Source organism: Desmodus rotundus, chromosome 1 (assembly GCF_022682495.2).
Source record: "Desmodus rotundus isolate HL8 chromosome 1, HLdesRot8A.1, whole genome shotgun sequence".
NCBI classification, from domain to species: domain Eukaryota; kingdom Metazoa; phylum Chordata; class Mammalia; order Chiroptera; family Phyllostomidae; genus Desmodus; species Desmodus rotundus.
In genome coordinates, this window is record NC_071387.1 from 26,542,379 (window position 1) to 26,559,098 (window position 16,720).

The 16,720-nt window shown below is 39.0% G+C and overlaps 1 protein-coding gene across 2 annotated transcripts in view; it reads right to left on the bottom strand.

Annotated features, from left to right (window-relative positions):
• PLPPR1 (phospholipid phosphatase related 1) overlaps positions 1–16,720 on the bottom strand; it is a 229,977-nt gene that overhangs the window by 94,981 nt on the left and 118,276 nt on the right. For both annotated transcript variants that reach the window (XM_024560050.3, XM_045195309.2), the window contains one exon: positions 16,227–16,334. In XM_024560050.3, the coding sequence (XP_024415818.1) occupies positions 16,227–16,289 (63 nt within the window). In that variant the 5' untranslated portion in view covers positions 16,290–16,334. The remainder of the gene's footprint in view (positions 1–16,226; positions 16,335–16,720) is intronic.

Consider the following 16,720-nt stretch of genomic DNA (forward strand, 5'->3'; position numbering starts at 1 on the left):
TGCACATAGTTCATCTGTCAAGTGATCCCAGGAAGGATGTGAGGGAGTGGGGAAGGGAGGCAAGCCCAAAAGGTACAATAATGACAAAGTTATCGCTATGGGCAACTGGCATTCCACCTTGCTGGGGATCTCTCAGAAACAGTATCAAATTCCCTTCTGAATGGTCCCACTGAGGAGTGAGGAAGCTGGATGATTTCTGCACCATTGCCTCTTCTGCAGTGGTCAAGGGTAACTGGGGGTAACTCCCCAGCCATCATGGCCTACTCGACATGTGGGGCCTGGTATGTTTCTCTAGAGACAGAGAAACCTGCTTGTTCATTCAGGGCAGTTTGCAAGTGCCCTTGGATTGAGCCGAGGGAAAATGGGCAGGGCATTGCCAGCATCTGTTAAACTGGGGCTATTGGTGCACCTTTCCACAATGAGCTGCTTTACTGATTGACTTAGTTTTCAAACTTTAGTGAATATAAGGATGACCTGAAACACTTAGGAAAATGTGTATGTTTACTGCCCGCCCCCGCCATTCTGATTAAGATCATTGATTAGATTCAAGAATCAAAATTTTAACAAACATCCCATTCATTCCAAAGCAGGCAGTCCCCAGGCCACACTGTGGCATTTCTGTGCTAGTACAACCAAAGACCATGAGTTTAGTCCCATGTGGGCTCAACAGTGTCTCAGAGAAAAACTCCCAACTTGGCCACGGATAGACCTTACTTTTCTATGTGCCATTTTTTCAAATATAAGCTGTTGTTCATAAAGAGAACATAATGCAAGTGTGTGGGTGGGTTAGCACATTGCAGGTCTAATTCTGGAAAATCACTTTAAATATAGGTACAGCCAACTGATCATGAGTCAGGAGGAAAATGATCAGATGTCCTTATGTGAGAGTGACCACACTTTCCCAACACATGGTGTGATGATTAAATGTAAACTTAGGGGGGAAATTTGACAGAAGAGTCGACAGTGGGACAAAAAATGAAGTCATTGTACCTCTATATATACACTGGCCAGGAATCTTAGGGGGAAACTATATACAAGTGTCTGCTCTAGGGAGCCAGCATATAAACTAGTGCAGCTTGTGAAGCATGAAAGCTTAACACAAGTTTTGAGATTGTCTTTTTCAAAGTTTTTGGAGCAAGGAGAAAGGGTGAAATGGTAGTTCTAAAGGCAATTTGCCATGACCGCTGGTTTGTTGATAATGTAGATTCCTTTCATATTCTCTCACCTGTCTACTATGTATTAGAGAAAGCAGGCAACAGGGGCCCTAGGGCAATACACTTGTTCCTCACTAGGAAGGATATTCTTCAGTCTGGGGAGAGATGGTATCTATAATAAGTAGTGAAAATCTGAGCTCGTGTCTTTTCCCTTTGGCTCCAGGGTCTCATCACCACTTCTCTTTGCTGTTTCTTATCAGCAGTAAGGTACAAACTTAAAATACCCAGGAGTGTTCTGGTTTCCCAAAGCCCTTAAGATAAATTGTTCAATATGGCCTGCAAGGTACTTCATGATCTGGCCTCTGCCTGCCTCACCAGTCTCTGCTGTCACTTCCCTGTCTTATCCTCTAAGCTCCAGCCTTGGTAAAACTCTTACAGCAATTTGAGTTCTCAGTAACTTCTTAGGTCTTGGCCTATGCCAAGCTCCCCTCCGCCAGGAGCTCTCCTCCCAGGAGCCTCTCCTTCACTTGGTTAGCATCTCACTAGTCTCCAGGTATTGTCTAAATACAACTTCCCTTGGGAAGCTTCACTGAGCCTTTGGAAAGGTAGTCAGAGCTGTTATAGGATCTTTGCAGGCTTTGGGCTCTCCTACTCATGAAGACTCCTCTTCATATCGTGTTAAATATATGAAAATATACTATATTGTGCATTATGTAATTGTTCTTGCTGAAAACATTTTGAAGTAATTTTTATTGTTCTGCTTTGAAGTTATTTGGCTATGAATAACGAATTTAATTTGTTATGGATTACTACAGGGTAAGAGTTATAGGGTTGGTTTCTAGCACCGTTAATAACCAGCTGTGTAATCTTAGACAAGTCACTTAACCTCTCTGATTCTCAGTTATCAAAAGAAGAGGCATTTGCATAAGTGATCTAAGGTCCTGTTTAGCATTAAGAGCCTATGATTTTATCACTAACTGTGGGGACAGATGTCCTTGGTGATGGGAGTGGGAGTAGGGCATAGGTTCTTTTTTCCACTGATATAACATGCACCAAGGAGACTGAGAACCGCAGGTAGGTACTGAGACCAGGGCTGCCAGCTGAGGAAAAACAGGCAGTTCCACAAATATGTATAGAAAAGACAGGTTTAAAACTGAAAATAAGATCATTCTTTTATATAATGAACAATTTTTTTTTAAATCCTCACCTAAGGATATATTTATTGGTTTTTAGAGAGAGAGGAAGGGAGAAAGAGAGGGAGAGAAACTTCATTGTGAGAGAGAAACATCGATTGGTTGCCTCCCGTATGTGCCCTGACCAACCCGGGATCAAACCGGCAACCTAGGTTTGCGCCTTGACTGGGAATCGAACATGCAAACTCTTTGGTGTCCGGGGACAATGCTCCAGTGAACTGAGTCAGCAGGGCAGGGCTATAATGAACAATTTAATATATCAACCTATAGCCAGAGAAGAGAAATTCATAGAACTTAAATATATTTCCCCAAATACCTTTTCCTAAACAACGCCAATAATTAAAGCATGATTATAATTATTTATAGTAATGCCCCTAAGGCTTGGTGTTGGTGACGACCACATAGCATGTGTTGTAAAATTAATCAGTTAGAAAGTGCAAGCTTCACTACTGTTTTAATTAACTCTACTCTGAGAATAAAGTGAGACCGGAATTTTTTTTTTTTTGAATACAATGAGTTTTCAAATTATGGAAGAAGTAAGCAGTGTTTCTACTTTTTATAAAGAATTCTGTACTTCAAGTTCATCATCACTAAGCCCTTATTACATTGAAATGTTAAAGGGACATATTTAAGAAAAAGAAGAAGATCAAAACTATGAACAATAAAATGACAACAAAGTCACAACTATCAACAACCAAACCTAAAAAAACAAAAACAAACTAAGCAAACAACTAGAACAGGAACAGATTCACAGAAATGGAGATCACATGGAGAGTTATCAGTGGGGAGGGGGCGGGGAGAATGGGGGAAAAGGTACAGGGAATAAGAAGCATAAATGGTAGGTACAAAATAGACAGGGGGAGGGTAAGAATAGAATAGGAAATGGGACAACTATAATAGCATAATCAATAACATACAGTAAAAAAGAATTCTATATTCCATAATAATCATCAATCACTTAATGCAATCTTAAAAAGAAGTTATTTAATCTTTTTCTGATGGAAAAATTAATCAAGTTCCATGCAAACAATCTACATTTAATCCCAACACCCAGAGATAAATACTGACTTCTGTGCTTACCTTTTCTTTCTAGGCATATGGGTACATAGACACATGTGCATATTTCCAAAAAGACATCTCATTTGATGTCTGTGCTGAAGAACCTGAATGAAAAGGCTATCTGGCTTGGAGGCTGCAATATCTATGGCCACAACCCTTACACACCTGACAAGACTGAGAAGTTAGTGAGTCTGAAGGTGCACAAGAACATTTCCCATGACTTAATGTGCATGGAGAAAATGGAAGGAAAAAAATGAGGGCAGGAGAGACAAAGTGTGTGTACCTTAGGGACTGGCCCTTCCACATGGATTCATGTGTGAGTTCTCTGAACAGAAGGGCTGCAGAGAAAACCATGACACAGCAGCGCCCCACTGTTGCCCAGGTGACGGAGTGAGACATGGAGTTAGGGAGCAGGGCTTCTTCCAGCCCTGGTGTCGAGAAGTCCCGGGGGTTCAGATGTTAGCATCCCCCCACATGAACGAAGCAAGAGTGAGGCAGCTTCACGTGGTGCCTTTGCTTGAGGAAATGAATGTGCATGGGTGGAGATAATGAGGAAAATTCTCTAATTCCCTGGGTAACAAGAGCCAAGAGACAGCTTCCTGCGCGCAGTGACAGTCCAGGCTTAACTGGAGAAGACTGCAAGGCTGCTGGAATCCTCTGTGAGCAACGGCCAATGAAATTCCAGTTCTTCCTGAAGTCACTGCTGGCTGTGTTCACAGTCTGGTGAGGCCTGGGGAAGCTCACGTCATGTACTGTTCTGAACCCATGCCTGCTCCCCTTTACTATCTAATTTGAATATTTCTTCATGGAATTAAATATTTTTCTATAGTACCATTTTTATGGATGCATAGTGTTCCATTTTTCAAATGAAAAATAATTTTACCCCCCCCCCCGCTGTTAACATTAGGGGCTTTTTATCATCATTAATGATTTTATGATAAATTACCTTGCAGTAAAGTCGGTCATATCCATGATTATTTCTGTAAAGTAAGAGTATACTTTGGGGTCCAAAGGGGAATGAATACAGAGTCTTGAAGACTTTCGTACACTATCCCAAGCTGCTCTCCCTACAGAGTGCTATTTTTATACTTCTTCTTTTGTAAGTGAGCATTCCTATAAATTATATTTTTATGTGCTGTGAGATAGATTAGAATGTTTTCATTTGTTTTTTTTTAGAATAAATAATCATAACTTTGCATTGACTGAGAAATTAGGTTTTATGTAATCTTGGAGTTAAGATTCAAGAAAAATAAAAGAGCTTGGCCAGCTTCCCATAACAATGACTACTTATGCCGGTTCTTATTATATTTAAAGGATAGATTTTATGCAAGAAAAATGCATCAGAAAGAATAAATTCACCTGCAGGCTGTGCAAAATAATACAGTGCAGCAGGATAAGAGGCTATCTTTTATAGCTCTTGAAAAATGTAACATGTCCAGTCCAGACAGAGTCTGTCATTATCGTGGTAGGGTTGTCTAGACTCATGCCCGAGAGAGGGAGTGTGTGAAATTCTATGATGATTAGAGTATTGTTGCATCCACTCAACATCGTGGAGAATGCCTGGTTTAAGGTGATGAGTTAATTCTCAGGGAAACTGATAGGGAGAACATTGCCGTAGGGTGTATAGCGTGGAAACAAAGTGGTCTGGGAAACTACACAGAGTAGATGGTAGATTGAGGATGGCATTCCAGGGTAGAACCTGGGACGTGCCACCTGGGTGTGGCTAGTTCTTGCTAAGGCTGTCATTTTTGGATGGTCTCGCTAGGACAGGTATCAGAGTCAGAGGGGAATGTTGATGGTCTCCTAGTGCTCAGGGCTCCTTTCAGCTTCCTGCCACTTGGCAAACTGATCTCTGCTTGAATCCTCCAGTGACTGGAAATTCTTCCTATTGGTGGCATTCAAGAAACAAATCATTTAACAAATAAAAAAATATATGCAAATGTCACTATTAGTTAGAACATGACCAAGTAAAACCTGTTATTATCTGAATGATTTAGGACTTAATTTTTAATGGGAAGAGAAAAATCAAGAGGGCAATATCACTTAGATATTTTGTAGGGTGTACCATATTTTGCTGTGTATAATGTGTTCTTTTTTCACCAAATTTTTGAGGGAAAAATAAGGATGTGCCTTATACACGGGTACAATGATTACATATCATGGGTATAGTAATCCCATGTATAATGCACACAAAAATGTGGGCATGTACTATACACGGCAAAGTACGGGTACTTCCCTACCCGCTTGGAAGTTGGGCGTGGCCATATTTTGGTTGCTTTGGCTAATGAAGTGTATGTGGGAGGAACCTATATCAATTACAGATGAAGCTTTAAGAGCCTGTGTTGTGAGTTTCCATGTTTGCTTCACTTTACCAAAGTGAAGATGGAAATATGTTAAGATGGAGCCTCCGACAAGATGGGTCCCTGGTAATTGTGATGGGCAGAGACCTCCTACCAACCTGCACAGGACTTGCAGTGTCAAAAATCAGTGTGTGTTGTAGTAAGCCACTGAGTTTTATGTACTGTCTGTTATTGTGGCAAAATTTATCCCATACTAACTGTCAGAGTCCATCTTAGCTGGGATTATTTTAAAATACCAATTTACCAGATATAGCCTTGGTCAGTATATGCATTTGATCCAATCTCCTATATATCTACAGCTTTAGTAGCATGTATAGGGAACCGTTTCCACTCAGAAAAGCCAGTGGGTGTGAGGTCAGGCACACAGGACCCACGCCCACGGACAGGTTCTCCCATGGGGAATCAGGCCTGCATTGTACCTAGGCTGTTATGAAACTTGCTTTTGCTAAAACGCCCCCACCCTGAATTGAGGCAGCAAGTGCTTACCACATATCTTTAAAGTAACTTCCTAAAATCTGAGCTAAACCTCCCAAGTACGGAGGGTAACCAGTTCAACCACTTTTCCCTTTACATTTGCAAATATCCTTCTTCTTTGATGTAATTAGCAACATCCTATCCTTTGTTTTCTGTAAAAGGTAACCACCCAAAGCGGACCTGTACATAGTAAATAAGGACCATCCTCGAGGTAATGTGCCCAGAAAAGCAATAAAAGCCTGTCCAGGCAGCAGTTGGGCTCTCTCTGGCCCTCTCGCCCTCTCGCCCTCTCTCTCACTCAGAGAGTGGCCATGCCGTCCCTTTTTCTACACAGATTTCTGTAGTCCGTGTGAATTTGTCCATTGCTGCCACAACACATGGATCCCGCGGCCCGGATCTGCATCAAGCATGTAAGCACAACCCATATTCAAATACCTTAATATTAAAAAAGAAATTTAATCATTCAGCAGTTTGAACTTACTAAGGCACAAACTTAACTAACACATATTAGAGAACTATTCAAATCTTAGAAGAGTATGTATACTGAATTCAGCTTACAGTTTATGTCTGGACAGGCAGAGGGGAAAATGGGGTCCTGTAAGGGAGAGTACATGGGAGCCTAAACTATATCAGTGTTGGGAACCACTCTGCCTGGTTTCAGAAGCTGTGAACCCCCATGGCTGAGGCTGAGTAAAAAGACCTTGCAACCATGAAGCCACTAAGGAGACAAAGCTTATCCTTCTGGCAGGGGTGCCGCCTCTGCCCACTTTACTTTACCCTGCTTGGCCCCTGGCAGATGACTGGTTAGCCAATGACAGGTAAGATTCCTCAAGGGAGGAATGACCCAAGACAGGTACAGTCGTGATGGGGCCATTAGGGAAGGACTTGGGGGGCTAGAGAAAAAGGGGGTGATGGCCCCTCACCCCTTGGCTTTGACATAGCCTGAGTCCTCATTCTGTCTGTAAGAAGTCTCCTAATCTCTTGTCTGCCTTACTTCCCCCACCTGACTTAAACCTGAAACAATGCCTGAGGGCAGTGCAGCCTGGGCAGGAATGGGCGGTTCACTGGGGCGATCAGGCCTAAGAAAGAATGAATAAAATCCTGTGAAACCTGCTTTGCTAAGAATGCCCTCAATTTTCTCATAAAGGTTCAAGCATGAAATGAGTTTGTTTCCCAAAGTTTTATAGCCCTTAAGCGAACTGACCCTGACTCAGAATAAGCCCTCATAGTTCTTTGAATGTTATCTATTGTTTGATCATTACTGCCTGATAATGATTGATGAACTTCACCTGTATTCCTGTGCAAATTGAACCCAATAAAAGCCCATTGAGGAACAGGCTCAAGGCCCTTCACCTTTGAGAGGTTGGCTACCTTTCCTTCCCAAGCAAATTGTGTCTTGGTAGACTTATTCTCATCCATGACGCCCACTCGGGGACTCTGCTGGGCAAAACTCTCCCACATATCAGTTATGTTTTATTATTATTTATTTTAAATCTGAACCAAATAATGTCAAAATTTTAGGATTTTGTATGACTAGTTTGTAAGTACTTGAGTGATTATATTATTTTCTATCATATAGAGTATACTTGAGATCACTTAAAAATATGTTTTTAAAAGAATATTATTTAATAATAATTATTGAAGTTAAAGGGGTTTTCTGATTATTAGCTAACCTGAATCTCCATGAAACAAAACGTCCTATTTCCCAAAAAGTTCCAGATAGTTGAGATTTACCTGGATTACATGTATGAATGGCCCATGGGCAAGGACAATGGTGTGGGGATTAACTGTGGGAGTGGGGGGTGGGCTGAGCAGAGGAGGGCAAAGGGGGAAAATTGGGACAACTGCAATAGAATAACAATAAAAAAAACTAAGTTGCAAAGAGTGGCAGGTTGTACAAAAGAAAGTCATATTCCAACATTATATGTTAAGTTTTTTACTTCTGAACGTATCAAAAAGGACTTCCTTATTCTGTCAGTTTTCCACTGGGAAAGTACATTTCTTCAATGTGTCTGTGAGGCCAACCATTAGGCCTACACATGCGCAATGGAAGGAACATAAGATTTGCATTTATGTTAAATTAAAATCCCAGCTTTACCACCTACTGGCTTTGTGGCCTTGAGTAAGTACAATTTCTCTGTACCTCCGTTTCTTCATCTGAAATTTGAAAGTGAAGACAAATTCCTCTTGCCCAGGGTCAATATTATCTGTTGATGTTTTTCAGTATTCCAATTATATATGAGAATACCAGGCAAATGTCAAATATAGTGTATTTAATGGCATGATACCATTATTTGGGGATATTTAATGGCCTGATACCATTATTTGGGGACTTAAAACAAATCTGAAGTCTGAATAACTTACATCTTGAGATGTGTGCAAAGAGTTATATATGTCATTACAATGTTGACGGGAGCAAAGGTGCTCTCTTCCTGACCGCATCCCCGCCTATTCAAAACCCTTCCCTGACATTTCATAGTGAAGAGCATGACCATTTTTGGAAATCAGGAAGAGGATGTGACAGAACTATAAAATCAAGGGATTGGAAGGTCCTCAGGCCCAACTCCCAGTCCTTCCCTGGGAGTCCAACCACCTGATTTCCTCCAGAGCTGTTTCCTCCTCTCCCGATCCTGTGTTCTCCAGGGCCAGATCCATTTTCTTAGTCCTAACTTCTCTTTCCCCTACCCCCACCCATGACAATTTGTTTAAACTGGGATCTTGACCCCAAAACATTGAAGTCGGACAGGCTCAGTGCTGAAGAGCAGAGGAGTGAGGACTCGGGTGGAAGAGCATCTGAGGACAAGGATAAGGGGTAATGGCAACCGTATCTCATTTAAAAATCAACACTGGCATTTTGATACTATGAAAAATAGGTACCTAAATACTGGTATTGTCCTTTTGCTCCAGTATTACAAACACTAGTCAAAATAATGATTAAAGAATTAAAAAATGGGAAAGTCCTTTACAATTTGCATTTGTCATTGCAATTTAGAAGACCCAGAAATTTTTCATCGCTCTTTGAAATCTTATCCAAAAGCACCTCAATATGTATTCTAAAAAGACTGTTCCTCTAAACCTAGCAGTACTGCTTATCTGGGGATTAAATTGTCATTGTCCCTCTCTGTCAGGATTTTGGGGTGTGTGTGTGTGTGTGTTTGGATTGTTTCATTTGTTGTTTTTGTTCTTATCTGTTTTCTGTTGGGTAAGAGCTGCTATCTTTAATTATTTTTTTGTTAATATTTATTAGACATATGACTTGACAAGGACTTTCAGGTTCATTACCTCATTTATTTCTCAAAAGTGCCCACCAGAAGGTTGTTTTTATTTCCATTTCACAGATGAAGCAATTGAGGTCCAAAGAAGTTACTGTGCGGCAGCAATAGATGGCGACCGCTACACAGGACTTTTGACATCAGGTTACTTTCTCACTCTACACAATGATACATGAGGATAAGATTTGGATACATTCTCCTAGGCAAAAACCAGCTGAGTTTTTTAAAAAAATAAAGGAGAAAAAGTTGTCAATGTAACTTAAATATAAAAATCTAAGACAGTAACCATCTAAAGTTCAGGAACAAGGCACTCACAGCTGCTAAATCTAAGCACCTGTAAGTAAAGATCAGAAAACAAGACCAACACTCATTCTTTTTTATAACCTGAGGCACACGAAATGAGAGAAGCATTGAGGCGGTACTCGGTTTCTAAAAATGATGATGTGGGATTCCTTAACTTATGGCCGCAGAGAAAAACACTCAGAACCATCAGATTCTTGCAGAACTTCATGAGATTATTTATCTTCAGGCTGGGATTTATAGCAATCATCTTGTAGGTTCGAGCTGAGAAAAAATGAGTTGTCAAAAACAGGCAATAAAAATTGCAGGTACAAGCAACCGCCAAAATGATAAAACTGTCACATCTGTACGCATCCAGAAACAATTGCATTCATAATGTCCAAACTCCTGGTACTCAATATTGGCTTCCAAGGGAGCTAAGCTTTATTTAAAGTTTTGCTGTTAGCACAGATATATTTGAAAGAGACTTGACTGAGTGATTCATGAGTTTACAGAAAATGCAGTGGAATTGTTGAGAGGAATCTACTGGTACTTGGGAAGATATTTCAAAGGGATATCTCAGTCCTAAGCATTTTGAAAAACCATTATCTGCTACTGATTGTGGAGGTCTAAAAGACTTGAAGCAGCTCATATTCTTATTTTTAGGGGAAAAGTCATACTTCAACCACAAATTGAGTGTGTTTTCCCCCAGGGAAGTCCTCCTCCTGTAGGTCCTCAGGTAGGAGAGAGGTGCTGAAATGACAGAGAGGAAAAGAGAAAGGAGGGAATAGGGGAGTGGGGATCAGAAATACATGGCGAGACAAAGGCAGAGAGGGAAGGAGGGAAGGAGAGAAAAAGAAGTCACATCATGAAAAAATTACCATGGAGAGAACATTTGATTATTTAGATCCCTATGTTTAATTTCATCTATTTTGTATTAAGTCCCTTTATCCTCACCAAATGTTAATATTATTAAGTTCAAGGAACAGAAATGAAAAAGTAGATGATCTCATGTTCAATTAAAAATTGTTAATTTCCCACTGCTCTTCCTACTCCTTCTGACTTCTCTAGCTTCTGTCTGCTTCGGTGTCTGCTATTTTCACTTGCCCTGGTAGAACCCTATCAGTGAAGAGCTGAAGCTGCTGGGCAGAAATAATGCTGTGGACCTTCCTGGAATTTTAGTGCTTCTGGATTTCCTTCTCCTTAGAGATAGACATTTCCTATTCTGGTCCTTACAGTCATTATTCTCTTGTCAATGGCTTTCTGTTTAAGAGGCTCTGGCTAGCAGGACAAGGCACATTTAATGATTAGCTGACACTGGGAGATGTACAAAAGAGACGTTTTCCTGAATGCTATCTACCATTCTAGGGCTTTGTTTCTGGAATCACCTGCATTGTCCCTTACATATCCTACTTCTAATCCAGACTGTTGTCCTCCACTGTTCACTGCCTCTCTTTCAGCCCCTTATCTTCTATAGGTGCTCTCTGAAATCTATACATTTTTCTCTCTTCAGTGACATCTTAACTTCTCATTTTGGTTTGTCACATTCAAGGATTAGCCAAGCAGTGCTCTCCTGACTTGTCATCACCATGAGATCTTTCATGCTGCGTGCTTCTTTGTCACACAGCTTTTCTCCAGTACCATTTCAGACTTTTGGGTAGGTCCCAAGCAGGCTCCTACTTTGTCAGCAACTTTGAATTGAGAAGGCTAGTTGGCATCTATTCTCCTCACCAAGTGCCATAGATAAACATCCCTCAGTCAAAATTCTGTGCTACTATAATTAAAATCACCAAGAAAATGCATGTCAGTGCCCCGCTGTGGGCCCTGGGTATCTGTCATACCCACTCTTCATCCCCCACACACATTGCAAGCATGGTTCAATAGTCCTGGCTCTATAAAAAAACTTGGTGAGATCCAAATTCTTGGTGAGAAGCCTATTTGGTATGTAGAGTTTGCAAGAGGGGCAAAACACATAATGCCTTGGAGGAAAATAGGTAGTAAATAAGTGTGTGTTGAATGAATGAATGCATTCATGGGACAAAAATGGCATGAAAACATTCCGCTTCAGCATCTACAAACAATGGCTAGTGGCCTTTCATTGTATTCTTTCTGTTTAATTCACAGGTGATCCGAGTTAAAAAGGTTACTAAAATAAGAGTAGTAACTGAATAAACTGATGGCACAGTGGATCGAGGTGGGAACGGAGAAAGAGGTAATGTCAATCTCAGGAACAGGATTTGGGCCTTAATGTCCATGGAAATAGGTCATGAGGACTTGAGTTGGAACTGAGACTCCTGTGTAAAAGCCAGAATTCCTGAAAGCTTGCTTTTCATTTTAGAGAAAATGAGTTCTATAAACATCCACCTGCTAGCATAGGAAGACTACAAGGAAAGTGGACTTTGGACTAATCATACTTTGGGAATGTGTACATTTGGGTTCTGGGTATAGAAGCCTGAGCCCATGAGAAACAGGAATGTACAATCCCTTCGAAGATGTACTCTTAAAATTTAACACCCACACAAATCCTACAGAAAAAGCAACTTCTGCTAAAAATGAGCTAAAGACAAATTATAAAAATAAGCAAGGTAATAATCCCACATAAGCTAGAGACAGCAGACACAACATTCAGGAGGATTAGAACACCAATAATTTTAGGTAACAGCATAATCTGAAGGAACATAAAAAAACCCATAAGCATAAAAACAGGTATAGAACTTCTAGAAATTAAAAAAGACAAGATGGGTTAAGAGACACTGAATGTAGAAAGAATGAGAAGAATAAACATATCAAATAGATGTTACAGAAAAATACAATAAAAAGAATGAAGGAGAGAGAACGTTTGAAGAGAACACAGAGTTTTATAGAATTTTATAGAATTGGTAGAAACAGGGCTTTTCATACTCAAGATGAAAAACAAGTCCTAACAAGTATAAATTCTGAAACTGCAGGATAAGAGAGAGAGAAAAATTTAAAAGGAACTGGAAACAAAAAGAATCTTATAGTAATTAGAGGGAAGAGTTTCACAGCAACAATAAAGTCTAGAGGAGTAGAGAGGAAAAAGGGATAACTTGTAAAATTCTGAGGATGGAAAATAAACTCTTCAAACTAAAATTAAGTGCCAACCTATTAATATAAAGACAACTTCAGATAAATATTAAGAATGTTTATAATTCACTAGACCCTTGCTGAAATAACTACTAAAGGATAAATTTTACAAGGAAATTAAACACTGAAGGAAGGAGAGGAATAAAAGGAACAATGTTGAGTAAAGAACTGATGAATATGTAGGTAAATTCAAAAAAGCCCTGATTGAAAAAAATTAAATGAAACATTTAAGTAATATATAAAAATCAAGAATGACACCCAAGATCTCAAAGTGACCTAAGAACACCATCAATTGTTTGAGAAGCATAGAGCTACTGATTAAATAGAAAAACTTAAAAAATTGAGGTTAAAATTTAATAGTAAGCTTTGAAAGAATAGAAATATAATCTAAAAGTTATAACACGATGGAGAACTAAAACAAATTAAGGCATCTAATGTAGCAGGACGAGAACAGAAAAATAAGTTAAAGTCCACACTTATTTAAAGTCAGCAACAAGGAAAGGATGTCTTCTACCACTGCTTCTATCAAGTATAATACTAGAGGTCTTAACCGAAACAATAAGACAAGAAAAGCAAATTGAAGTCATCACAATCAGAAAAGAAGAAACAAATCTGCTACTACCTGCAAATGATGTAACTAACTGAAAAGAAAATCTAACAAAATTACAGACATACTCATAGTTTAACAAATTTTTTCAAGAAAACTGATTTAAAAATATCAACACTCTTCCTATAATGCAGCAACAAACAACTAGAAAATGTAATTATACCCCAGCAATTCAACCCTAGGTGTCAGTGCAAGGGAAGCTCTTGGACACATGCACATGAAGACAAAAATAAGAATATTTTCTGCAAAAAGTTTTAAGAAACAATAAACTTGTAAAAGTGAAAAAATAGGAAAACAAATAAAAAAGAATTAACCCAACTGTCCCTCAGTAGGTGTATTCACTCAATAGGAAAAAATGCAACAATTAAAATGAGTAATTGACAATCTGGATAAATCTCAGAAACAATTTTGAATGAAAAGGCAAGTTGCAAAAAAGAAAAAGGAAGAAAAGTTCAGTATGGTATCATTTATTTAAAATCTCTCTGAAATATTAATTATGCATATATACACATGTAGAAAAATTTGGAAATATACATAAAAATCATGCAGAGGAATGAAGCCTCTAACTTCACATTTAGTTACTTCTGGGTCCAGCACAGTAGGACATTAGCCATAGCTATAACATTTTATTTCCTTGAAAAAAAATTTGATGAATTATATGGCAAAATTTTAAGATTTGGTTTTGGTAGTTGGGTCAGGGATGTCTGTTGTATTATTTTCTCTGTTAGAATTCTTTCAAAATTAAAAATAACAGTGAAAAAATATTTATTGATCAAATTGACATTTTTAACCAAGTAATTTCTGACCAGATTTTCTGATACATTGGTTATATCAGAACACCTGGGATAATGTGGAGAAACAATAAGCAATTAATTAAATACATGGGAATCATATGAGCCACTTTGAGATTCACCTCCTCCTCTCTCACTTTCTACTTTATTCTACTTCCTTTTTTTCTTTCTCCTGCTAGTTTCTGAGAGAAATCACTGATGCATCTTAAATTTCCATGCAAATGAAGCACAATACAGCAAGAAAAAGAATGAACTGCATTTTCTCTCCCAGATTTTTAGACTTATATTTATGTTTGTGTCAGGTAAAGGCACAGAAAAACTGGTTTATATCTCGTGTTGCCTGCTCTTCCAGTGAAGCTCATCATTCAAACATTAGCGGGCTCAAAATCATCAGAGATATAGCTGCCAGCAATAAATTAAACCTCTTACTTTGAGGTTTGGTTCCTGTTTGATTAAGAAAATGTCAAATAAAATCGCTTTTGGGAGGATAAAGTTGATGATGGATGACTTATTCCCAAATTTCCCCCAGCTCACTTTAAAAATTTATTTGTCTTCTAACAGAAGAAAGTTTTAACATTGAAAAGTAATGCTATAGCCTTCTGCCCTTTCCTGCATGAGCAGCAGGAGAAAGGGCTCCTTTCCTCCATTACAACTTCAATATGGATCATAGTAACTAGAACCCACAATATACAGGATGTATAGTTATTCTCTGAACAGAGTTACCCTAGTTCTTATATAGCAAGTTAAAGGAAGAGTATTCAAAATGTGTGCTTATGGCAAGAGATGCTTGAGTCTATCTGTGACTTGACTCATATTAATACCCCACTCTAATTTCCTATTTCCACCTGACTCTGCAATACAAACAGGTTCACAAATACCACCAGAAAGTAAATCATCAAGTAATTTCTGTTCATCTAAACTACTAAGGGGTGACTATAAGGTGAAACCCACGGATCAGCCAAACACATATATTATTGGCCAAAAATCAAAACGCTCAAAATTATCCAACTGACTATATAAACAGTTGAAGTTATTTCAAGAGATAGAAGATGAAAGCACTTGTCACATTGATTTGTAGGATGGGCTTAAACAAAAGTGTACTGAAAGTTTACTCTTGCTAATGTAAATAGGGGCTTAACCCAAATGTCTGCTTTTACATGGGTATTAAATAAGCCAGCATCCATGTTCCTGTCACACTCAGCTACAAAGATCCCACAACACAAGAACCTGCTACAACTACCCAGGCAGTTTCCCAGAAAGGAAATGGAGAGTTATTTTTCAGCTTTTTACATTGTCATATTTGAAACCTGAGCTTTAGGATTAAAAACAAACAGCCCATTAGATGTCCAAACTGTTAAGAAGGCAGAACTATCATCGTCTCTGGGAAATGAACATCTTATCTTGAGATAACCTGCAATAGCTTTCTGTTTGCATCATGGGAGTCCACATGCCTTAAAATTCCCATGTCTTTTTTTCCTGCATAGCAAACACACAGAGAGGGAGATACAATGGGGAAGGGGTGCAAGAAGTTTAACCAAAAAGATGCTGGAGAAACTGTTTGCTGGTACAAACTTGGAGCAACTCAACAAAATCATGCGTGACCAAAGAAAACTGCACAGTATCCAAGCCCCTACTCAAGAAAAACGCCTACTGGAGATAGTCAGCTCTAAGATTTTGTTTTCTTTATTTGGGCTCCAAGGCAAAAGACCATCAACTAACATCATCTGTAAACTGTCTGGCTCATTGACTTCCTGAAACATGATATTGATTTTTTGAAAACAAATTAATTTAAATGCTACACTAATAATTATATTTGGGCTATCAAAATTTAATTATCAATCACAAGATTAAATAATTATAATCCAAATTCTCAGCATAAAAATTGCTACTATTATTCCAACTTGTCCATAAAGGTAAAAAAAATACACATACCTCCACAAATATAAAACACGGGATGATGGAATAACTTCGCTGAGTGTTGTTTCCTACAGCCATTTCTTACACCATGTAGCACGGCTGCACCGTCTGCAACTGTCCAGGCTGAAACAGAAATACGTAGCATGGTGTAAGACCATATGTTTAGCAGTCCCTTAACTATTCACATAAAAAATCAGCAACCCTGTAGATAAGCAAGCTGTATACAAACAATGCAAAATAGTGATCTACAACAGTCAAGTCAAGAAAATAATATTCCAGGGAAAAATTCCAGGGAAAAGAAAATAATATATACCAGCCATGAACAGCCTTAGAGACCAAATGACCAGATAGGGAGCCCTGTCCGCATAGCCGTAATCAGCAGAATTCTAATTGCCTGGTGCTTCATGGTGTCTCAACCCAGCAGACTGCCCTCGTGCCCTGAAACATTTGCGGCTGCAAAACATTTGGTAGTGTCCATTCTGCATGGATCACCTCTTTCGGCGCCCCAT